Genomic DNA, 25,998 nt, shown 5'->3' on the forward strand with positions numbered 1-25,998 from the left:
ATAGTATAAATTAGGAACCACTAATATTTTAGGTGTTGGGTTTTTCATGTATCATGATGTTGTTTGAAAAAAAAAATAAAAAAATGAATGGATGCTCAATAACTGTGGAAGATATGTGAGAATAAATCGGCAACACAAATAATCTTCAGAACTGGTCCTGAGTAAACAATAATAATGCATGATTCTTATGTGTTTCATCCCGCAGCACGTAACGTCAAAGTTAATCAGTGTGTAGTGATGTACTTTAAACATTTTCATAGCCACACATTACGGAGCTGCACAGTCGAAAGCAGTCCAAGTGCCCGGGAACGAGTCAGCGTTAACTTGGCGGCAGTAGCTAAGCAGTCGTCGCCTGGGGGGGGGGGGGGGGGTTGGGAGTCGGACCCGATGCTCCTGCAGGGCGTTTCTCAACATCTTCACCGAGACTACAACGTCACGGTAGCAAAACGTCGCCAACGTCGTTTGAGACTTCACACGACAGAAAACACCTTCGAAAAAATTGAAATATTTGCATCGTACAAGTGGAAAGACAAACTCTGAGAAATTCTATAAAACTTAATGCTTGTAGCCAAAAATAACTATGCATTCGTGTTTGATCTGTATATTTATACACGAATCTAAAGTGTCAGCATAATAGCTCTCATTGAATTAAATGTTTTACAAATGCTAGACAAAAGTAAAAGCTGAGCGAATTTGGAGTGGAGATAGGTTCTTTCCCGGTTTTCCGAGACGTTTCTCATGTGAGCCGAACCCTAATTCGAGGACCATACGCTTTCTAACGGCTCAAACTAGCAAATCTCCACTCCAAACAAGTGCCTTTTATAAGAACACATCTGTCATAATGTGCATAATAACAAGCAGCAGCAAATAGTAGTTTATAAGTTTCTAAAACTTTAATTTCACCCTGTAATAAGGCAGATATGATGAAATGCAACGCAAATTTTCATAAAATAAACATTAACTAACAAAATATATGACGTTATGCGTAAAAATCGGTGAACAATGCTCGTACCATGAATTGTTAGTGCATGCGAGTGTTATAAAAAACAAGAACTCAACTGGAATGTGCATTACAGAAAATATTCAGATGAATGCATGGCCGTTCCAGGGCGTATATAGCCTCCCCATGTGTATTTGTCACGAAAATTTTTGTATTTGGTACAAATTAATGAATTGAGTGACAGTAATAAAAGAAACTCTGTACAACTTAATAACTAGTGAAAAATAAAATCAATGAACATGGGATAGAAGACTGTAAATTCTACGAAATGTTACTCTGGACAAAACCAGTGACGATAGAGGCTTGATGTGTATGTGTGTGTGTGTGTGTGTGTGTGTGTGTGTGTGTTTGAGTGTGTGTGAATTCCTAAGGGTCCAAATTGCTTAGGTGATCGGTCCCTAGCTTTACACACTGCTTAAACTAACTTATGCTAAGAACAACACACACACACACCCATGCACGAGGGAGGACTCGAACCTCCGGCGGGAGGGGCCGCGCAATCCGTGACATGGCGCCCTAAACCACGCGGCCACTCCGCGCGGCACTTGATATAATGTACTATGAAACAGTATTTTTATATTTATATTTGTGACTGTTACAATTATATATTTGAGCGCCAGTTTCGTAGCGTCTCTCTTTTTAGCTTTTTCTCTCTGGCGCCTTATCTCTCACACTGTCGTTGTTGTACGATTTCTCTGTGTCTTCCAGATGTGCACGACTGCATAAAGTGTTATTAATTGTGAAATAGATTTTTAACTTAAACTGTCATTTAACGCTTTCATTTCGTAATTGTAATCGCCCTGTATCAAATAACATAGCATTTATAACAAGTGTAGTAAACTGGGCAGTCGAAGCAACGTAGCATCGCAGGAGCTGCAGGACAGCCGCCATTAACGGGCAAATATTAATTTTAACACTTTTCTGTACATTCGCGCAACATTTCTATTCCACAGGAGTCTGTGGACCTGGAGAAGATCTTATTTATATGAAAACAAGGGGGTGTACAATAAATTATTGATTTTTCAATGGGATGGCTACGAACCAACAAAGACATAATTTCAAGACATGCTGTAAAGGAAAGTTCCGGAACTATGCACTGTTAAACCAATACATTGAGAAATAATTACAATGATAGTCATTTACAGTGGTATAGTTGTTTTTGTGGTGCGAAAATAACTACTTCATATGGACGTAATGTCGTACGACTATCGTTACGAGATTGTGTTTTTCTTGACCATTGCTTCTAACAGCATTTACGCCAATCAGTGACAATAATTAGAGGGAAGACTCGATTCATTATTATTAAAGTAAATGTGGCTAAGAACTGCCCTGTAATTTACGTCACAAACGAAAGAGCTAGGCTCATAACCGATGCAATATTTTAAGAACTAATTTCCAAGCTATACTCAGATGTTTTCAAAGAAACCTTTAAAAGTATTCAATTACAAAATTTTTTTTTTCAAACTATTGATACCACAGATGGATTTTGTAATGGAGAGAAGCGTATTGCGCTGCTTAACTGGTGCGGCTCGGGAAAAATGGAGACATCTTCTACGTCTAATGCAAGGGGCCACATGAAAAGGTCACACTAAGTGAAGTAAGGCAACACATTTTTCTCCAAAATGAGGTTGGTTTTATTTAGGATTTCAATACACCGTATTATTCCTGACTCTTTTGGCTACAAAACCGTACTTTGCAACATAATCTCCTTTCTGTGCGATGGGCTTACACCACTCTACTGGGAGTGCGAGTACGCCCGCACGGATCCACTCTAATGGTGGGCGTCAGAGCCAACGCCTGGCTGCACATAAAACCTCTCAGTGGTTGACATACTGCTTCCCGCAGACTGCATCCTTCAGTGGGCCGAACAGACGGTCTTTTGTTAGGCGGCGACGAACCTAGCAGGCACATACCTTTGAGTACCTCAGCTGGAGGACGAGCGTGTCAGCACTACCAACAGAGACGTTCAGTTGATCGGTGAGGTGTTTGTCTGTGATCCATCGATCACCTCGAGTGAGAGTGTCCGCACGTTCAACACTGCCGGAGAGACAGCTGTGTGCGGCCAGCCGGAATGCACGGCAGGGGGTCGGACAGGCCTGCGCGGCCTCGTAGCGACGATGATAGACGCCTCGCCCACCAACTCACTGCTCTTCTCTTCACTGCCAGTTCTACAGAGGTATTCTGCAAGCACGCACGAATGTCTCTGGTTTTCTGGCAAAAGAAACTCAATGACAGCTTTATGCTCGGAGAACACTTCCATTATAGACGCCATTTTGAAGGCTACGTATAGCCCCGCTACTCATCAGAACTTCATGAAACTATAGAGACAGAAGTGGGAATATTCCACCACGTCCCACGACAAATTCCACATTTTCTCAATCGAGACTGGCCGAGAAAAAAGGTGTTGCGTTGTTTATTGGACGCCACTCGTGCATCACAGGGTGCACCCAGAATAGCAATATCAGTGACGAAAGAGGGAGGCAGAGCTACTGCAGTGTCGATGGCACGGTTACTTCACATGTAAGCCAAAGGCGTGTTAAGACGCGCGCGGTCAGAACTGATGCACTACCAATACAAGTAGGCTCCGAGCCAGTTCACATACTGCACGTTTTCTGGTCAAAGGTATCGCAGTTAGCCAACCGCCATTCTCGATAAGGGACCCATGCCGGCCCTCAAGTTTACAAGTCTACTAGCCAGTCAGTATAGCAGTGTAAATGGCTCGATCAGTGACCGTCTTCAGACTGTGATGTTGTTGGCTGTGGCACTGGTGTTGATGACAAGACCAAAGATTTGGATTTAACACTTTCCAATCACTGGACCACCTGCATGGCCTATTTCAGCTGCTTCTGCCCCCCACCCTGAGGGTCTCCAATTCCCATCCAGTGATGTACAGCCACTCATCCACCATGTCCTACTGCTGAACTGAGCAGACTCTGCTGTTGTGAGCTGTCCCTTCTGCATGGCCCAGTAGCGTGATCATCCGCTCCTCTGCTGTCTCCACCCTGGGCTGTAATGGCATCAAGTTGGTAGAAGCGATGCAGTGTTGCTGGCCTGCTGGGTCAGAGCTTTTGCACTGCGACTGCTTTCACCACTACGCCGCCTGCTGGTGGCCTTGCACTACATGCTGACTGCAGTATCTTCTCTGGTTGGGTGCTCACTGCTTATGGATGCATTTTGAGTAAAAAATAAATGACTTTCCGCTGTTACTCTGGAATATCGCGCAGCATGTACCAAGCACTCATTCACCACTCTATTAGAGCTCTCGTATTGTGTGGTGATACTCTGGCAGCCTGCCCACAATCCACCTCATTCCATCATACATCGTAGAAACAGTCAACATAGCCAGTATAATACAAATCTTACTCTCAGCACAATCTCTAACTTTCACTGTGACCGAGCCCCCATTTTACAGTCTCTTCGATCTCCTGGCGAGGAGCGACTACCAGGCCAGCGTTTTACATACTGAAAGACTGCAACACAGACTCCACAGTACCCCCACTGCTAAGAGGTGCACCTAGCGTGCTGAGTGTTCCCCACTGTCAGACTCGCTGGCTAGCGCATGTACCATGTTAACAAAAGAGTACGAGCTTAGAAACCGTGCTACTACGTATTGTAGACCACTTTCTGTGAGGTTGTTGGTGGGCGCTTCGCTTCGGAGGGAGGGCAGTGGCCTCATGAACTTGATGAACTTGCCACGAGTATCACAGTGACAACTCAGCATCGCTACAGACGCTAACAATGAAATGTGCGACAGCACAGCATTACGATGAAAGGTCTGTAATTACGAAGATCGAGGTAAGTGGTCCTGAGGTTGTCATTAATGCAGTGGGGAAATTACTGTGTTGTGTTCGTTCGTAATTGTACTGTATGATGGAAAATTATTAACTGTATGAGAATAAGCCTTGTAAGTGTTCACTGCAGTAAATCTGTAACCGATCCTAAATACACCTATTCTCCGGAAATAAAACGACTGTTTTAATTTATATTTATGTTCCCGAAGATGGTGCACCTATACCTTCTGTCTGTTACTGATTCGAAATGGCACTTTCAGGCATGAATGTTTTCAAAGTTATTGACGTATATTAGTTTTGCAAAGTCTGACTACAGGTATTTCCATCACCATGTAAACTGCTTGCCAATGCAGGTATCAACAAACCCATCAATCAGATGCCCTGGAGAAGAGATGCAATGAACGGTTTCATTTCCCTCTAGTTTCAGTCACACAGATATCTGCTGACAGTAACAAATTAATAACGGAAAAGCGTAGGACATTAGGGGCCGCTCATAGCTAGATCATAAAATATGTGGATAGTTTGACAATGTTTGCAAGCAGAGAGCATGACTCAGTTATGAAAAGCAAATTGTGTTAATTGAATGGAATATACTTTTACAGTATTAATTACTTACAAATTAGCACTGTAAAAGGCATTTATGAAAAGCCACAGAATAAGATGCTGATAATTAGTAAGTCGTGAGTGTGCAGCACACTTTTACTCACAGAACAGAGGCCACTGTGCTTGTTTCCGGCACACAGCGTACTTTCAAGAATGGTATCTGCTTCGAACTGCAGCTCGCATACTGAATTGGGAATAACCGTCACCTCAGTAAACAGAAGAACGTCAGAAAATGGCTTGCCTGTAACAAAAAAAATTCAGTCATGTCATACTCCAGTCTCTTTACGACCGTGAGCATCTAGTTACTTTACCCTTCAGTACCAACATAAAATAAATAACTAATATCAATGCGATCGCACAAGGAATACCGTTATGAAACACCCATCATACGTAATTAGACTGCCAAGAATCTGCCGCTCGTTAAGCATGCGCAGTCCACAGGACCGCACAGAGCGACACCCGTGCAGACCGCCTGGACTGGTGGTACATCGGCGGCCCCTGCGAAAGTTGCGGCGTGGCCGTCAGCTGCCGAGAAAAGCGCAGGTTTCCGTTCGGGTCTCGCGACAGACAGACTGGGTGTTACAGTAATTCTCCATCGAAAGCATCTGGCAGCGGCATCCCTTTCATACTTGTCACCTGAGGATCTCCTGCAGGAACACGTGCTCTTTCTCTGTTTCTGCCCGTGACCTGCCGGGCCTGCATGCGCCGCCGTTGCAGTCGGGCTGGGGCACGCACGGGAGAAGTCCTCCCAAGGCAAATGGCTGATTAGGAATCATACGAGAAATACTGCTGAAGTTAATAAATAATTAATTCTCATTCAATGATCATGATGTAGGGGATATAAGGTGGATGCCGTAGCTACCTCACACACAAACTGGCGATGTCACAAAACTAGTAGCCGGCTCACACGAAAACACTTTCAAAAAGAGATCGTTACATACAAAGACAGAGAGAGAGCTCTAGTTTGCTTTGCAGATGACGTAGGAACTAGCACGAGATATTTCATTCTGGCATGGACTCTAAACTGCCTCCAGCCTTCCTGTGCACTTTTCCTGTGCTGCATTTCACAAACTGCTTCAGGAGTTATTAAATCTCGTGTGGAGTATCACATCTTGAAGATGTCACAAATGTTACTTCACATGACGTGCCATGCGAAATATTAATTAAATCGTTAATATAGCGTTTAAACAATTTCCTTCACACGGTTTAAAACAACTTTAAATAAAAAAAAGATCGACACTGCACATTAGTTTGCATGTATAAACAACAGTGATACATTATCGGCGAGTAGTTACATTAAATAATAAAAACTTATCACTATTTGACAGCACTATTGCAGTGGTGATGTATGAAATGATAGTTCGCATTTCAAATTTCGACGTGAATTTACACTGTCACGGCTATAGACCTCCTGACAACTACAATCTGCTAAGCGTATTTGGTCTTGTAAAGTGCTATAAAATTCCTACGATGACTGGTTCTCTCAGCTACACCAGGGCGAAGAAGGAGGGAGGAAAAGGGTCTACAGCGTGAGAGGATATTAACAATAACAAATACCGTCACGATGTATTGAGAACACCATCCATTCACGGCTAGATGACTGAGATCGTAGGAAATAAACATCCCACGTACTCGCCGTGCCGCAGTGCAGCGCCGACGGAGGTAACTGCCGCGGTAAACGTGTCCCGTGACTGCAGCTGCGGAAGCGTGTGTCGGCCAGAGAGGCCGGCCGACCGTGGAACACCCCTTGTCCCAGGAGGACCCGAGTGTGGGACTTCGAACGCTATCAATAATCCCCCAGAAAAAACAAATCGTCGTATTGACTCTTCTCAAATTCCCGCAGAGTATACACACGGCACAAGCGGTCCCGATAGTGACTCAGTGCAGACAGGGTATGAGTTCACTATTCACACATAGAGGGGAAGCAGTAAGCCAAACCGTCAGGACGAAAGCTTTCTGGGACTCTCTGCACTGGTGTACGAAGGACTGGCAAGCCCCAGCCCGGACAAAGGCGTCTGCTGAGATGCTGTTTCCGGCACCGAACTGCTTGCTTGCTGCTGTGCTTTCTACGGCCTTCTCGAGACACTCAAGAGTATAGGCAATTAGGCATCCATTAAGTGCAGTTAAACATTAGGATTTCTGCTGCAGTCTCACACCGAGAGATGTACTGGAAATGTCTTCTCTTGATACCACAGTTCTAGAACGAATCTCGATATCTACACTGCACATAATTTTCCACACAAGGAAAAAAAAAAATCTTTCATTCCCCTTACGGCTATCGCACTTTTCCACGTGAAATCCACACACAGTTATTCAACATGTACACATTTCAAACAAGCAGTGCAGTAATCGTTTGTATGCGCCTTTTTTTTTTTTCGCCAGTTTCTGACTGGTTTGATTCGGCTCACCACGAATTCCTCTCCTGTGCTAACTTCTTGTGCTACCTTCTTCATCTCAGAGTAGCACTTGCAACCTACGTCCTCAATTATTTGCTTGATGTACTCGAATCTCTGTCTTCTTCTACAGTTTTTGCCTTCTACAGCTCCCTGTAGTAACATGGAAGTCATTCCCTCATGTCTTAAATGTCTTAACAGATGTCCTATCATCCTGTACCTTCTCCTTATAAGTGTTTTCCAAATGTTCCTTTCCTCTCCGATTCTACATAGAAACTCCTCATTCCTTACTTTATCAGTCTACCTAATTTTCAACATTCATCTGTAGCACCACATCTCAAATGCTTCGATTCTCTCCTGTTCCGTTTTTCCCACAGTCCATGTTTCACTAGCATTCAATGCTGTACTCCAGACGTAAGTTCTAAGGAATTTCTTCCTCAAATTAAGGCCGGTATTTGATATTAGTAGACTTCTCTTGCACAGGAATTCCCTATTTGCCCCTGCTAGTCTGCTTTTGATGTCCTCCTTGCTCCGTCCGTCATTGGTTATTTTACTGCCTAGGTAGCAGAATTCCTTAACTTCATCTACTTCGTGATCATCAGTCCTGATGTTAAGTTTCTCGCTGTTCTCATTTCTACTACTTCTCATTATCTTCGTCTTTCTTCGATTTACTCTCAGTTCATAATTTGTAGACTGTTCATTCCATTCAGCAGACCATGTAATTCTTTTTCATTTTCACTCAAGATACCAATGTCATTAGCGAGTCGTATCATTGATCTCCTTCCACCTTGAATTTAGTTCCACTCCTGAAAATTACTTTTATTGCCATCATTGCTTCCTCGATGTACAGATTGAACAGTAGGGGCGAAAGGCTACACCCTTGTCTTACACCCTTCTTAATACAAGCACTTCGTTCTTGGTCGTCCACTCTTATTACTCCCTCTTGTCTGTTGTACATATTTTATATGACCCATCTCTACCTATAGCTTACCTCTACGTTTTCAGAATTTCGAACATCTTGCACCGTTTTACGTTGTCGAACGCTTTTTCCAGGCCGACAAATCTTATGAACGTGTCTTGATTTTTCGTTAGTTTTGTTTCCATTATTAACAGCAACGTCAGAATAGCCTCTTGCCTTTACTTCCTAAAGTCAAACTGATCGTCATCTAGCGTATCCTCAATTTTCTTTCACATTCTTCTGTGTATTATTCTTGCAAGCAACTTGGGTGCATGAGCTGTTAAACTGACTGCGATAATTATCGCACGTGTCAGCTCTGGCCGTCTTCAGAATTGTGTGGCTGATGCTTTTCCGAAAGATTGTATGTCGCCAGACTCTTTTTTTTTTTTTTTTTTTTTTTTTTTCATCAGTCTACTGACTGGTTTGATGCGGCCCGCCACGAATTTCTTTCCTGTGCTAACCTCTTTATCTCAGAGTAGCACTTGCAACCTACGTCCTCAATTATTTGCTTGACATATTCCAATCTCTGTCTTCCTCTGCAGTTTTTGCCATCTACAGCTCCCTCTAGTACCATGGAAGTCATTCCCTCATGTCTTAGCAGATGTCCCATCATCCTGTCCCTTCTCATTATCAGTGTTTTCCACATATTTCTTTCCTCTCCGATTCTGTATAGAACCTCCTCATTCCTTACCTTATCAGTCCACCTAATTTTCAACATTCGTCTATAGCACCACATATCAAATGCTTCGATTCTCTTCTGTTCCGGTTTTCCCACAGTCCATGTTTGACTACCATACAATGCTGTACTCCAGACGTACAGCCTCAGAAATTTCTTCCTCAAATTAAGGCCGGTATTTGATATTAGTAGACTTCTCTTGGCTAGAAATGCCTTTTTTGCCATAGCGAGTCTGCTTTTGATGTCTTCCTTGCTCCGTCCGTCATTGGTTGTTTTACTGCCTAGGTAGCAGAATTCCTTAACTTCATTGACTTCGTGACCATCAATCCTGATGTTAAGTTTCTCGCTGTTCTCATTTCTACTACTTCTCATTACCTTCGTCTTTCTCCGATTTACTCTCAAACCATACTGTGTACTCATTAGACTGTTCATTCCGTTTAGCAGATCATTTAATTCTTCTTCACTTTCACTCAGGATAGCAATGTCATTGATGTGTCATTGATATCCTTTCGCCTTGTATTTTAATTCCACTCCTGAACCTTTCTTTTATTTCCATCATTGCTTCCTCGATGTACAAATTGAAGAGTAGGGGCGAAAGGCTACAGCCTTGTCTTACGCCCTTCTTAATACGAGCACTTCGTTCTTGATCGTCCACTCTTATTATTCCCTCTTGGTTGTTGTACATATTGTATATGACCCGTCTCTCCCTATAGCTTATCCCTACTTTTTTCAGAATCTCGAACAGCTTGCACCATTTTATATTGGCGAACGCTTTTTCCAGGTCGACAAATCCTATTAAAGTGTCTTGATTTTTCTTTAGCCTTGCTTCCATTATTAGCCGTAACGTCAGAATTGGCTCTCTCGTCCCTTTACTTTTCCTAAAGCCAAACTGATCGTCACCTAGCGCATTCTCGATTTTCTTTTCCATTCTTCTGTACATTATTCTTGTAAGCAGCTTCGATGCATGAGCTGGTAAGCTGATTGTGCGATAATTCTCGCACTTGTCAGCTCTTGCCGTCTTCGGAATTGTGTGGATGATGCTTTTCCGAAAGTCAGATGGTGTGTCGCCAGACTCATATATTCTACACACCAACGTGAATAGTTGTTTTGTTGCCACTTCCCCCAATGATTTTAGAAATTCTGATGGAATGTTATCTATCCCTTCTGCCTTATTTGACCGTAAGTCCTTCAAAGCTCTTTTACATTCCGATTCTAAATCTGGATCCCCTATCTCTTCTAAATCGACTCCTGTTTCTTCTTCTATCACATCAGACAAATCTTCACCCTCATAGAGGCTTTCAATGTATTCTTTCCACCTATCTGCTCTCTCCTCTGCATTTAACAGTGGAATTCCCGTTGCACCACCGTTGCTTTTAATGTCACCAAAGGTTGTTTTGACTTTCCTGTATGCTGAGTCTGTCCTTCCGACAATCATATCTTTTTCGATGTCGTCACATTTTTCCTGTAGCCATTTCGTCTTAGCTTCCCTGCACTTCCTATTTATTTCATTCCTCAGCGACTTGTATTTCTGTATTCCTGATTTTTCCGGAACATGTTTGTACTTCCTCCTTTCATCAATCAACTGAAGTATTTCTTCTGTTACCCATGGTTTCTTCGCAGCTACCTTCTTTGTACCTATGTTTTCCTTCCCAACTTCTGTGATGGCCCTTTTTAGAGATGTCCATTCCTCTTCAACTGTACTGCCTACTGCGCTATTCCTTATTGCTGTATCTACAGCGTTAGAGAACTTCAAACGTATCTCGTCATTCCGTATCCCACTTCTTTGCGTATTGATTCTTCCTGACCAATGTCTTGAACTTCAGCCTACTCTTCATCACTACTATATTGTGATCTGAGTCTATATCTGCTCCTGGGTGCGCCTTACAATCCAGTATCTGATTTCGGAATCTCTGTCTGACCATGATGTAATTTAATTGAAATCTTCCCGTATCTCCCGGCCTTTTCCAAGTATACCTCCTCCTCTTGTGATTCTTGAACAGGGTATTCGCTATTACTAGCTGAAACTTGTTACAGAACTCAATTAGTCTTTCTCCTCTTTCATTCCTTGTCCAAAGCCCATATTGTCCTGTAACCTTTTCTTCTACTCCTTCCCCTACAACTGCATTCCAGTCGCCCATGACTATTAGATTTTCGTCCCCCTTTACATACTGCATTACCCTTTCAATATCCTCATACACTTTCTCTTTCTGTTCATCTTCAGCTTGCGACGTCGGCATGTATACCTGAACTATCGTTGTCGGTGTTGGTCTGCTGTCGATTCTGATTAGAACAACCCGGTCACTGAACTGTTCACAGTAACACACCCTCTGCCCTACCTTCCTATTCATAACGAATCCTACACCTCTTATACCATTTTCTGCTGCTGTTGATATTACCCGATACTCATGTGACCAGAAATCCTTGTCTTCCTTCCACTTCACTTCACTGACCCCTAATATATCTAGATTGAGCCTTTGCATTTCCCTTTTCACATTTTCTAGTTTCCCTACCACCTTCAAGCTTCTGACATTCCACGCCCCGACTCGTAGAACGTTATCCTTTCGTTGATTATTCAATCTTTTTCTCATGGTAACCCCCGCCCCCCCCTTGGCAGTCCCCTCCCGGAGATCCGAATGGGGGACTATTTCGGAATCTTTTGCCAATGGAGAGATCATCATGACACTTCTTCAATTACAGGCCACATGTCCTGTGGATACACGTTACGTGTCTTTAATGCAGTGGTTTCCATTGCCTTCTGCATCCTCATGTCGTTGATCATTGCTGATTCTTCCGCCTTTAGGGGCAATTTCCCACCCCTAGGACAAGAGAGTGCCCTGAACCTCTATCCGCTCCTCCGCCCTCTTTGACAAGGCCGTTGGCAGAATGGGGCTGACTTCTTATGCCGGAAATCTTCGGCCGCCAATGCTGATTATTTATCAAAATTTAGGCAGTGGCGGGGATCGAAGACGTTTTGATTATGAATCAAAGACGCTACCCCTAGACCACACTAGTTAATTGTCAGATTCAGACATTCTACAAACCAACGTGAATAGCCGTTTATTTGCCAGTTCCCCAAATGATTTTAGAAATTATGATGGAATGTTATCTATCCCTTCTGTCTTATTTGATCTTAAGTCCTCCGAAGCTCTTTTAAATTCTGATTCTAATACAGGATCCCCTGTCTCTTCTAAATCGACTCCTGTTTCTTCTTCTATCACATCAGACAAATCTTCCCCCTCATAGAGGCTTTTAGTGTATTATTTCCACCAATCGCTCTCTCCTCTTCATTTAGCAGTGGAATTCCTGTGGCACTATTCATGTTATCACCCTTTATTTTAATGTCATCGAAGGTTGATTCAAATGGCTCTGAGCGTTATGGGACTTAACATCTGTGGTCATCAGTCCCCTAGGACTTAGAACTACTTAAACCTAACTAACTTATGGACATCACACACATCCATGCCCGAGGCAGGATCCGAACCTGCGACCGTAGCAGTCGCGCGGTTCCGGACTGAGCGCCTAGAACCGCTCGGCCATCGCGGCCGGCCATCGAAGGTTGTTTTGACTTTCCTGTATGCTGAGTTTGTCCTTCCGACATTCATTTCTTTTTCGATGTCTTCACATTTTTCCTGCAGCTATTTCGTCTTAGCTTCCCTGCACTTCCTATTTATTTCATTCCTCAGCGGCTTGTATTTCTGTATTCCTAAGTTTCCCGCGACATTTTTGTACTTTCTCCTTTCATAGATCAATTGAAGTATTTCTTCTGTTACCCATGGTTTCTTCGCAGTTACTTTCTTTGTAGCTATGTTTTCTTTCCCAACTTCCGAGATGGCACTTTTTAGAGATGTCCATTCCTGTTCAACTGCACTGTCTACTGAGCTAGTCCTTATTGATCTATAGCCTTAGACAACTTCAAGCGTATTTCGTCATTCCTTAGTACTTCGGCATCCCACTTCTTCGCGTATTGTTTCTTCCTGATTAGTCTCTTACACTTCAGCCTACTCTTGATCACTACCACTTGTAATCTGAGTATGTATTTGCTCCTGGGTACACCTTACAATCCATTATCTGATTTCGGAATCTCTGTCTGACCGTGATGTAATCTAACTGAAATCTTACCGTATCACCTAGCATTTTCTGAGTACCGGGTGATCAAAATGTCAGTATAAATTTGAAAACTGAATAAATCACGGAATAATGGAGATAGAGAGGTACAAATTGATACACATGCTTGGAGTGACATGGGGTTTTACTAGAACCAAAAAAATACAAAAGTTCAAAAAATGTCCGACAGATGGCGCTTCATCTGATCAGAATAGCAATAATTAGCATAACAAAGTAAGACAAAGCAAAGATGATGTTCTTTACAGGAAATGCTCAATATGTCCACCATCATTCCTCAACAATAGCTGTAGTCGAGGAATAATGTTGTGAACAGCACTGTAAAGCATGTCCGGAGTTATGGTGAGGCTTTGGCGTCGGATGTTGTCTTTCAGCATCCCTAGAGATGTCGGTCGATCACGATACACTTGCGACTTCAGATAACCCCAAAGCCAATAATCGCTCGGACTGAGGTCTGTGGACCTGGTAGGCCAAGCATGACATTGTATCTGAATCTCAAACTGATGAAGGAATGTTTAAACCTCCTTCTTATATAGCATGCTTCTTCTTCTGCTTTGTAAACGGCAAGAGAAACATGATGCATAGATGTCCACAGAGGTATGTATTAAAGTCCTGATAGCGCCGATCATTGTAGAACACACGTTTTCTGTGAGTGAAGTATCGCTGCAATTCTTCCGACGGTTGCTGGTCACCAAATGGGTCGAAATAGTAGACGGTAACCGCATTTTTCATACGTGTGATACCCAGTGGGAGCCGGGGCCTCGAGTAACATCTAAATTCATAATACCACGTTCACCAGTTTTCCACGTAGTCTTCGGTAATGTATCCCGCATAAACGCACCACGGGATCTCGGAAAGTTGAATTTCTTTATAACAAACTTAAGAAGATGCGTATTTGTGAGTGGTCGATGTAGTAGAACCGTTAATGGGCTTTTTTAAATTTATGAATGGAGCAAGCCCTTTCCTGTACACTTTCAAGTATAGTCCTTTTCCTATGGCTGCGGCTTCCATCATGCGGTTATAGCTTCTTGCTTCTTCTAAATGCGCTTGGGAGTCTTGTGCGTTCTTGACCATTCGAGCGATAGCTGCAGCACCACCAGCGAGGGACCCTACGCCGAGAGCGCGGAGAGGGCCGGGATGAGAAGTGGAAGAAAACCCCCAGATGTCTTGAATACTGGTAGAACTCGAGATGCTCCCACCGATCCTCTTAGTCTTCTTCTTCTTCACGCACCTTTCTGCTTCACTGCGCTTTTAGCCGCTTACATCGCTGTCAGGATACAGTTCTTCAGACAGCTCTGCTTCCCACCCTTGTCCCTCTTTTTGTTTAGTGCACAACTTGTGGCATTTATAACTCTCTTGAAATTCATCGCTCTTAACCCAACTTAATTTTTCCTCACATGATTTTGTCGACTGCAAATCCTGCGGTGCGTTGACCTACACCAATATTCTTTCTTCTCCGTATCTCCTTAGCCTTAGCAATTAAAATCCTGTGTGCAATGTGACGACTTGATAGATCTTCATTTGCAGCGTATGCAATCTCATGTCCCATACACCCGACGTCGAACAGATTAACCCCATTATCACCTCAAGCGGAACACTTCTGAAGCTTTGTCCGCCGACCGTTGTGCCCGAGCGGTTCTAGGCGCTTCAGTCTGGATCCGCGGGACCGCTACGGTCGCAGGTTCGAATCCTGCCTCGGGCATGGATGTGTGTGATGTCCTTAGGTTAGTTAGATTTAAGTAGTTCTAAGTTCTAGGAGACTGATGACCTCAGATGTCAAGTTCCATAGTACTCAGAGCCATTTGAACCATTTGAACCAAGCTTTGTCCCAGACACACAGTACCTATACCCAGGGATGTATAATTCCACTGGCAATTTGTCTAATATACCACCACCTTCTCGAATGCGTCTCCTGGCATGCATGTTATGCTACTGCGGTGGCTGTGGACTGGGCACCCTCATTACATAGCAAATCGTCGGCATCAAATGTTCAAATGTGTGTGAAATCCTATGGGACTTAACTGCTAAGGTCATCAGTCCCGAAGCTTACACACTACTTAACCTAAATTATCCTAAGGACAAACACACACACCCATGACCGAGGGAGGACTCGATCCTCCGCCGGGACCAGCCGCACAGTCCATGACTGCAGCGCCCTAGACCGCGTCGGCATCAATCCAACTGTTTTGCGTAGCAGGAAAACCAAGCCATTTCACTAGTGCTTTATTTCCTCGACATCTTATGACTCTCTCCACGAGAAACACATCCGGTTCTGAGCTTTTCTGCAACTCCTCGGTGTAGAAGCAGCCTGCAATTTCTTCACCTTTACTATCCTTCAATACATAAGCTCTCGGATTCGTTCTTTGCACCTGTGAAACTGTAAATATCTCTGTTGACCAGTTCGGTAGGTATGATTTCTCAAATCCGGTCTTGTGTTTTGAGATACACACCACATCACCTACATTAAATTTATGTCTGCGTGGATCCAGCATTTTAATGCGATAGTACACCGTATCCTTGAGTCCATTATCACGAACGTCGATTGTCTAATTTTTATTGTGGTATGTTTGGTTCGATTATACTGAGCAATTAATTCTAGGAGGATATCTGTCCATTTGTACGAGCTGCGAAGGTTATAACGCATCCACATTCGACCTTTTCAGACGCTCCACGATACTTGCCTTCAGGTGAGTGAATGTTGAGTAGTGATGTATCCCATACCACTGCATCACGGTATTGAGATACCTATTGAAAACCCGGCAGAGGTTCGAGTCCTCCCTCGGGCATTTGTGTGTGTGTCTGTCCTTAGGATAGTTTAGGTTGAGTAGTGTGTAAGCTTAGGGACTGATGACGTTAGCAGTTAAGTCCCATAAGATTTCACACACACTTGAACCTATTGTAAAACTCCCCACCGTGATCGGTTTGGAGGTTGTCTGGGCATCGATTCGTCCCTATATGTAGCAAACGCTCAAAAACACATTTCTACCCGGTTTTGTTTTAACAGGTAATGCCCAGGCAAATTTGGAGTATGTATCATTAAAATATATTTGAATACATTATTCTCATGTGAATATTCCCTCATGCCTACAAGATCAACTTGCCATAAGTCATCTAATCATAACATGTCTACGAAGGTGTGTTTTGCGTGCTGGTTTGTGCAGTTCTCGAACTACTGCCTCCATACTTATTCGATGATATCTCTCTCTCTAAGCTCAGAGATTCCTAAAACAGCCTCATTCGAACGAACTGTATTACCTGCACCAGCTGATACCATGAGCGGCGGTAGTCGATCTGTTAGCTCGATAGGTTCGTTATAATATATATACTGCGGGATTCGATTGTTCACTGCTTTATGCTAAATATCAATAACATCACCGCTACTGTGCTGTTGTTGTTGTTGTTTTCGCCAACACGTATCCGTTTTATAATGGTTTTATATTTATTGTTGCTCAGGTTTTTCTCGATCTTATGTAGATCAGTCATGTGCCGTATTTAACGGTACGTTTCCCTGAATAATATCTAAGATTTTTGGTAGGTCTTAGAGAAGTAACATTCATTAAGCCAGGCGTTTTCTCAAAGCGCCTATCACCAATCTGTATTGTGTCATCAGTTACAGTTATAAGATGCATGCCCGACATGTACGGTCTTGCCCTGCTGCGCCGAATGTTCTACTTGACCAGGGTCGGGACGGATAATGAATTCGTTCATGGCAATACCACCGTTATCGTGTGTTTTTGTTTTTTTCTGATAGGTGTCTGAGAGATTCAGTAACCGGCTTAAAGGTCTCTCTTAGTGTTTGCTGTCGATCCATATACCGTAAACCCAGAAACCGTAATTGCTCACGAACTACTTTTCCGCTCCTGAATCACTTTCTGCTTCGTTGACATCTCGGAGTAATCAGACATCTCCGCAGCGTGAGACTTTATATATTCGCTCTTCTTCTTCCTCTTGCTATCTGCCTGCTCTCCGTTCTCAGCAACAAGGAACTCTACATATATTTTCCCCTCAATAGCCTCGACCTTTTAAAATGGTTCAAATGGCTCTGAGCACTATGGGACTCAACTGCTGAGGTCATTAGTCCCCTAGAACTTAGAACTAGTTAAACCTAACTAACCTAAGGACATCACAAACATCCATGTCCGAGGCAGGATTCGAACCTGCGACCGTAGCGGTCTTGCGGTTCCAGACTGCAGCGCCTTTAACCGCACGGCCACTTCGGCCGGCCCTCGACCTTTTCAGTTAGGTCGGTTACTTTCTTACCGACTTCATTAACTAACACATTTAACGAATTCACCATTCTCAGAAGAGTCTGGTAATACGTCTCTAGTTCTCTGTGCATACCTCCATCCTTACGCACAACAGCCTAAATTTCCGCATCCATGTACAGGCGAATGTTCTGTCTGTGTACACCCATTCTCTCGGGTTGAGAGCTAGACATGAGTGCGAATTTGTCCATGGTGCAGCTTATACTCATGTACCATCCTCTCTTACCGTGCTGTATATGCAGTAACTCTTGAAAGTTTCCCCTGTACCTACCATCACTCAGTTCTCTTGTTTCATCGATAACGAGAAACCCATACTTTGAATGATTCCAGCAATCAGAACATTTCTTTACAAAATTGTTGAACGATATGTCAATTCCGACACGTGCTCATAAATGTGTTTAAATTCATATTGTCTTGTTTGAAGGCTATAATGAGGTTTGCATTATCCTTAACCAGCTGTTTTAGGATTCTGGAATATATTTCGCTTAGATAAAATACATCATCACCCATAAGACGACGGGAATAGAAATATTTTCGAATTTGGTCTTGGTTTACCCCAGCAACATCGTCAAATATGAAGACAGTGTTTGGCTTTGGTTTTTCAGATGGAGGGATATCACCGCTTTCACTGAATATCGTGTATGTATTATCATCTACACCGTGTAATATCTCCTGTAATAGCTGATACTTGGGTTGAAACAGTGTTTTTGAGAATACACAAATATATTCAAATCGGACTCCATCTACATGTGTTAGCAGCGTCATGAGGACATTAGTCTTGCCACAATTGGATGGACCTACAATAATTGCTCGTATGTTATTCAAATAGTGAAGGGAGATGAAAATTTAATAGTCATGGGTGACTGGAATTCCATAGTAGGAAAAGGAAGAGAAGGAAACGTAGTAGGTGAATATGGAATGGGGGTAACAAATGAAAGAGGAATCCGCCTGGTAGAACTTTGCGCAGAGCATAACTTAATCATAGCTAACACTTGGTTCAAGAATCATGAAAGAGGGTTGTATACATAGAAGAGGCCTGGAGATACTGGAAGGTTTCAGATAGATTATATAACGATAAGACAGAGATTTTGGAACCAAGTTTTAAATTGTAAGACATTTCAAGGGGCAGATGTGGACTCTGACGACAATATATTGGTTATGAACTATAGATTAAAACTGAAGAAACTGCAAAAAGGTGGGAATTTAACCAGATGGGAACTGGATAAACTGAGAGAACCAGAGGCTGTAGAGAGTTTCAGGGAGAGCATTACGGAACGATTGACAAGACTAGGGGAAAGAAATACAGTAGAAGACGAATGGGTAGCTTTGAGAGACGAAACAGTGAAGGCAGCAGAGGATCAAGTAGGTAAAAAGATGAGGGCTAGTAGAAATCCTTGGGTAACAGAAAAGATATAGAATTTAACTGATGAAAGGAGAAAATACAAAACTGCAGTAAATGAAGCAGGCAAAAAGGAATACAAACGTCTCGAAAATGAGATCGACAGGAAGTGCAAAACTGCTAAGCAGGGATGGCTAGAGGACAAATGTAAGGATGTAGAGGCTTATCTCACTAGGGGTAAGATAGATACTGCCTACAGGAAAATTAAAGAGACCTTTGGAGAAAGGAGAACCACTTGCATGAATATCGAGAGCTCAGATGGAAACCCAGTTCTAAGCAAAGAAGGGAAAGCAGAAAGGTGGAAGGAGTATATAGAGGGTCTATACAAGGGTGATGTACTAGAGGACAATATTATGGAAATGGAAGAGGACGTAGATGAAGATGAAATGGTAGATATGATACTCCCTGAAGAGTTTGACAGAGCACTGAAAGACCTGAGTCGAAACAAGGCCCTGGGAGTAGTCAGCATTCCTTTAGAACTACTGAGAACTACTGACGGCCTTGGGAGAGCCAGTCCTGACAAAACTCTACCATCTGGTGAGGAAGATGTATGAGACAGGCGAAATACCCTCAGACTTGAAGAAGAATATAATAATTCCAATCGCAAAGGAAGCAGCTGTTGACAGATGTGAAAATTACAGAACTATCAGTTTAATAAGTCACAGCTGCAAGATACTAACACGAATTCTTTACAGACGAATGGAAAAACACGTAGAAGCCGACCTCGGAGAAGATCAGTTTGGATTCCATAGAAATATTTGAACACGTGAGGCAATACTGACACTACAACCTATCTTAGGAGATAGATTAAGGAAAGGTAAACCTAGGTTTCTAGCACTTGTAGACTTAGAGAAAGCTTTTGACAATATTGATTGGAAAACTCTCTTTCAAATTCTGCAGGTGACAGGTATAAAATACAGGGAGTGAAAGGCTATTTACAATTTGTACAGAAACCAGATGGCAGTTATAAGAGTCGAGGGGCCTGATAGGGAAGCAGTGGTTGGTAAAGGAGTGAGACAGGGTTCAAGCCTATCCCCAAAGTTACTCAATCTGTATATAGAGCAAGCAGTAAAGGATACAAAAGAAAAATTCGGGGTAGGAATTAAAATCCATGGAGAAGAAGTAAAAATTTGTGGTTCACCAATGACACTGCAGTTCTGTCAGAGACAGCAAGGGACCTGAAAGAGCAGCTGAACGGAATGGACAGTGTCCTGAAAGGATGCTATAAAATGAACATCAACAAAAGCAAAGCGAGAATAATGGAATACATTCGAATTAAGTCGAGTGGTGGTGAGGGAATTAGATTAGGAAATAAGACACTTAAAGTAGTAAATGAGTTTTGCTATTTGGGGAGCAAAATAACTGCTGATGATCGAAGTAGAGATGATATAAAATGTAGACTGGCAATGGCAAGCAAAGCGTTTCTGAAGAAGAGAAACATCGACTATAGATTTAAGTGTCAGGAAGTCGTTTCTGAATGTATTTGCATGGACTGTAGCCATGTATGGAAGTGAAACGTGGACGATATATAGTTTAGACAAGAAGAGAATAAAAGCTTTCGAAATGTGGTGCTACAGAAGAATGCTGAAGATAAGGTGGGTAGATCACGTAACTAACTAGGAGGTACTGAATAAATTTGGGGAGAAGAGAAATGTGTGGGACAACTTGACTAGAAGAAGGGATCGGTTGGTAGGTCATGTTCTGAGGCATCAAGGTATCACCAATGTAGTATTGAAGGACAGCGTGGAGGGTAAAAATCGTAGATGGAGACCAAGAGATGAATACACTAAGCAGATTAAGTAGGATGTAGGTTGCAGTAGGTATTGGGACATGAAGAAGCTTGCACAGGACAGAGTAGCATGGAGAGCTGCATCAAACCAGTCTCTGAACTGAAGACAGCAACAGCAACATCAGGTAGGAGAATTCCGTTCTTCTACAGGTCTTCTTTTGCATCTCCACAGGATCAGTCACATACAACAAAGTCCTTGTGATGATGATGTTTCACTCACCTTGCTGTGATACTGACTACGCCACGCTAGATACTGACAAGTAGTTGACATATATAGAAAGATACACTGGAAGGGAGGGTAATAACTTGTGTAGCCACTATAGCTCAAGCACTTAACTGTATGAGCTATATTGGTTACAGAGAAATATATATTACCATGAAGACTAACTTGATCATTCATTATGTCAATAACTGGTCTAGCTTTGAAAAATAATGATATTAATAAGAGTAATACTTTGAGTGTAATGAGAGAGTTATGAAATAGAACACAAACACGGTTTGACATTATACATATGTACAATATTTTTTTATTTAAATATCTTACATAGGATGTAGTATTTCAAGAAAATCATCAGACTCTTTCTGTATCTTCTTCTTTGCACCTGTACAGTATTTCCCAAACAAAGTTCTTTGACATGCAATAAATTCCCCGTGTATCTCTCTCAGGCCAATGGATGTCTCACAGTGTCTCAGATTTTTCAAATGCTCATTTAGTCTGGTTCTCTTTCGGTTCAGCGTTCATGTTCAAACAAAGGTGCTGCTTCAAATCATCAACATATACACTGTGCACACGTAGGAAGTATACAACATCATTGTATGCAGAGTCTATGCTCGGTAACCAGGGGTTCACTCTCTACAATGTAGAACGTAGTGCAGTATCCAGATCGTATAATTTCATAACTGAGGCGTGCCTTAGGTAAACGCAATGGTCACCCTATTTCACACATAGTGTGCAGTCATCATACACTGTTGTAATAGTGTCACACCAGTAAGGCAAATGTCTGGGTGAGAACGAGTTGGATAATACTCTGCAATCTGCTGAGTTATGAAGCGCTCTGCACGACATATTTCGTCTCAGTCGAACTCGGAAATTGGCACATTAACACCCTTCGATGCATTTTCAATTTCTTTTCTCGCATGCAAGCCTCAAACATGATGTGCTTCTATACCAACACTTACAAGTTTCGTTCCACTGGGAGTTAAGCTGTATGTGGAACTGAAAAGCATGGGTATACTCCACGCATTCGTATTCACAGCATCTGCACTCTGTGACTGCAATAACACAGGGATGTTCTTTTGGGATGGGTCATATGTTGGTGACCAGTACTGTCCTCCATCTTGCTATTGTTTAGGACCACCAGCAGCGTTCGATGTGTTGCGAGCAGATCGCATGTCCTCATCACACAAATCGATGAGTGCGACAGACAACAACAGCTCCTTGTCCTGCTCCAGCAAGTGGGCTGTGTGCGCTACAGGATCCCACGTGGTCGCTACAGGTTCAGACGTGCTGGAGGTTGTTGCTGCTGCAGGTCTAGAGGTCGCTGCAGGTCTGGACAAGATGGCAGCCAATGTCGCTACAGGTCCAGATGCGGCAGAGAGCGGCATGTTGGCGCTCTACCCTGTGGGCTTGGATGCGTCGAGGGTTACTGCTGAACAAAGTCTAGGAAGTATTACACATGGGCCAAGATGCGAAAACAATCAATAATAATAATAATAATAATAATGCTATCCACAGAGAAAGATGTGATAAGGGACCCTTACATTTCCGCTTCTCCTGTTCTGCAGGGCTGTGATGGATTGAGACTGCTGTTAGGCTTCATGGTTCTTCTTCTTCTGCTGGTGCTAACTGATTGAGCAAGACTGAGATTCCAGAGGTGCTGAGACTGCCCTATATCCCCTCCAATGACGTTACCATGTACTGCCATCCTACTGGCTGAAGTCTAGCACATCACTGGATTGAGGGTGCCTAATGGTTCCCGCCATTTTCCCCCACCCCAGGCTGCCATCTTGGAGTACATCATGGGAGGGATAACACCGCCATCTGGTGGCAGTACTGTGTACTAGGATTCCAGACCCCATGCTGAGCACACCAGATGGAGGCACTGCCTCAAATTGTCTAAATAAAAGCTGTTTAAATAAAGACATATGTCCATCCTATCCTTCACGGTGTGAGTCCTCTTCCCATCGATTCCTAGGAAGAGGTGGCGGTCGAATGACTTAGGTTAGTGGAAGTAGCCAAAGTGCCCTTTTTTCAACTCATAAATTTGAACTTCCCCGCATTTTCTGCGGGGGGAAGGGGAGGTAGCCGTGGTGTATTCAATTGTTCTGATGGAATTTGAACTTCCAGCCGTTTTCTGGGGAGGGTAGGGAGGTGGATGGGGTTATGTCAGTGGAGGTAGCCCAATTGACCTATGTTCCCACCAAAATTTGAACTTCCCACCAGGACATCATTGCAATGTTGAAATATCTATAGCTGCCATCTTGGATCCGCCATATTGAATACATTTGACAACAATGGAGAGTGGAGCTGTACGAACTTTGTCCCACTGCTCATCTATACCAACACTATAAACTACAAAATTACTCTGAAAAAAACATATTTCAGAATTCGCACCACATACCATTCACTGCTTCTGTCCTCAAGACACGTTATCACAAGCCAAAAGTCAGTCACTCCCTAACACAGCAATGCCATGTACTAACAGTTCATTTAAAGCACTGTGGTAGACTATTACTGCAACTATTAACAAGACATACCTACATCCACACTTACCTGGTGGGGTCCCCAAACACTGGATCAGTACTCAACAGCATGTCACTCTGGTGTTCTGTATGGGTTTGCTTTGTAGATGAGTTACTCTTTAATACATTTCTCGCATCAACTACCTGTCTTATGTGGTTGTTCTGCTCTACATTGCTTTGAAGTTTTATGTCGAGATATTTGATGGAAATGGCTGAGTCAAGTAGGACGCATCTAACATGGCATTCGAAATTTACAGAGCTGTTTACCCTACTTATCTGCATTAGCATGCATTTTTCTAAATTTAGAGCAAACTGCAATACATCACACAAATTAGAAATTCTGTGTAAGTCATCCTGTATCCTCCAGCCATTTTTCAGCAACGACACTTTCCCATAAAGTACAACATCATCAACGAAAAGTCACTGCTGCCCAGTCTATCCATCATCGTTCATGTTTACAGAGTACCATGGAACGTGTTTTTAAATTGGAAGAAACCTTAATTATCTGGAGTAATTTTTGTAATTTGTGAAAAAATCTGCAGCACCTAAAAAGTGACTGCCAACATATAAAAATATTTGAAACTTATAGATCGTACAGATTTTTGCAGTCATCCATGAAAAATTTCTTTATTATTATTGTACACAGAAGGGCAAGATTGTGCAGCATCGGTGGCTGATCAACATACGTTCGGTAATGTGATATAATTCTGTCTTATCTGTTGTCAGTCATCAGTTCAATGCACAATGATGCTAAGGAGCTGCTTCTTGTACACTTGGTGGCATAATGGTAATTTATGTAACATCCCAGTTATGTTTCCTTGCACACAACTTACTTCTAACATCTTATTTTTTCTCATAATTTAGTGATCTATTTGGTTCCAAACATATTATATGCATACGTGCATAGGTATCAGTTCTGTGTACACAGTCATTTCTCAGTCTTGCTTAAGCAACAAATCACTCCATCATGAATTGGAAGATGGGAAGATACACAGTTCATGATGACATAAGAGACATAAGGAAGGGACATCTCGCTTATCCCTTATACCTGAAATATGGAGAATCTGATTGTGTTGACTACAGCACATATCACAGCGATTGTTCTAGTGCAAACGTCGCAGATTATCTATCTACCAGAGTGCAGGCAGTTAAATGCATGTGAAAGGCTATATTTTAATTAATAATGAAGTAATTAAACAGTGACACTGTATCATTAAGTATCTGAGATATTGTAGCCATTATGGTCGAAGTAAATGTGAATATACCAGTAAACTGCTTTCACACACTTACGTTGTATGCACATAGTAACCATTTTCTTATTTAAATGTGATTCATGTTGTAATCTTATTTTAAATCTGTTACAGATAACAAAGGGTGTGAAAAACAAACTGAATGGAATGGATAATGTCTTGGAAAAAGGTAACAGAATATAACTGAACTAAATCAGGTTATAATGAGGACTGCTGCCAGTGTGGCAATACCTACAACAGCATTTCTGAAAAATAGAATTTTGTTAATGTTAAGTATGAGGTTCAATGTAAGGTGGTCTTTTCTGAAGACAGGAGTAAAGAATTTTGCCCTCTGTGGAAGTGAAATGCAAAAGAAAAATATCTGAGAGAAGCGTAGAATAGAAGTGTAATGTGGAAGTCCATTTTTACCACCTTCCATAGGCAACAGGTAAGGTGACAGTTCCTTTTAACAGCTTTCATGAGCTTCTTCTCGATGAGACGATTCGATTGATATTTTACACGCTATACTTTGAATGTAAGAGACTTAATTTGCATATCAGATGGTAATGAATGTGTATTTGGCAGCTCCCTTTTCCCATTTACATGTGCGTTCATTTCGGTAGCAATGCAAACATGGAACGGAGATTAGAAGCCACTTTTCACACCCGTCGGAGTAAAGGGATGGGTCATAAAGATCACGGCCGAGAGGGGCGCAGCACAGGCATCGACAGAGCTGCTTAGCTTGTTTCGCCATAGGGAGCCAATGGTGTGTTCATTGCCTCAGGCATCCCAAGGGAAAGACAAAAAATGGTTCAAATGGCTCTGAACACTATGGGACTTAACATCTGAGGTTATCAGTCCCCTAGAACTTAAAACTACTTAAACCTAACTAACTTAAGGACAAAACACACATCCATGCCCGAGGCAGGACTCGAACCTACGACCGTAGCGGTCGCGCGGTTCCAGACTGAAGCGCCTAGAACCGCATGCCCACACCGGCTGGCAAGGGAGAGACAACTGCGCAGTTCACA

The 25,998-nt window shown here is 42.6% G+C and overlaps 1 protein-coding gene across 1 annotated transcript in view; it reads right to left on the bottom strand.

Moving 5' to 3' along the window:
* LOC124717365 (serine protease 1-like) overlaps positions 1–25,998 on the bottom strand; it is a 219,399-nt gene that overhangs the window by 41,341 nt on the left and 152,060 nt on the right. Inside the window, exon 5 of the mRNA XM_047244202.1 lies at positions 5,499–5,635. Within this exon, the coding sequence (XP_047100158.1) occupies positions 5,499–5,635 (137 nt within the window). The remainder of the gene's footprint in view (positions 1–5,498; positions 5,636–25,998) is intronic.

This window comes from Schistocerca piceifrons, chromosome 9 (assembly GCF_021461385.2).
Source record: "Schistocerca piceifrons isolate TAMUIC-IGC-003096 chromosome 9, iqSchPice1.1, whole genome shotgun sequence".
In the NCBI taxonomy this organism is placed as follows: Eukaryota; Metazoa; Arthropoda; class Insecta; order Orthoptera; family Acrididae; genus Schistocerca; species Schistocerca piceifrons.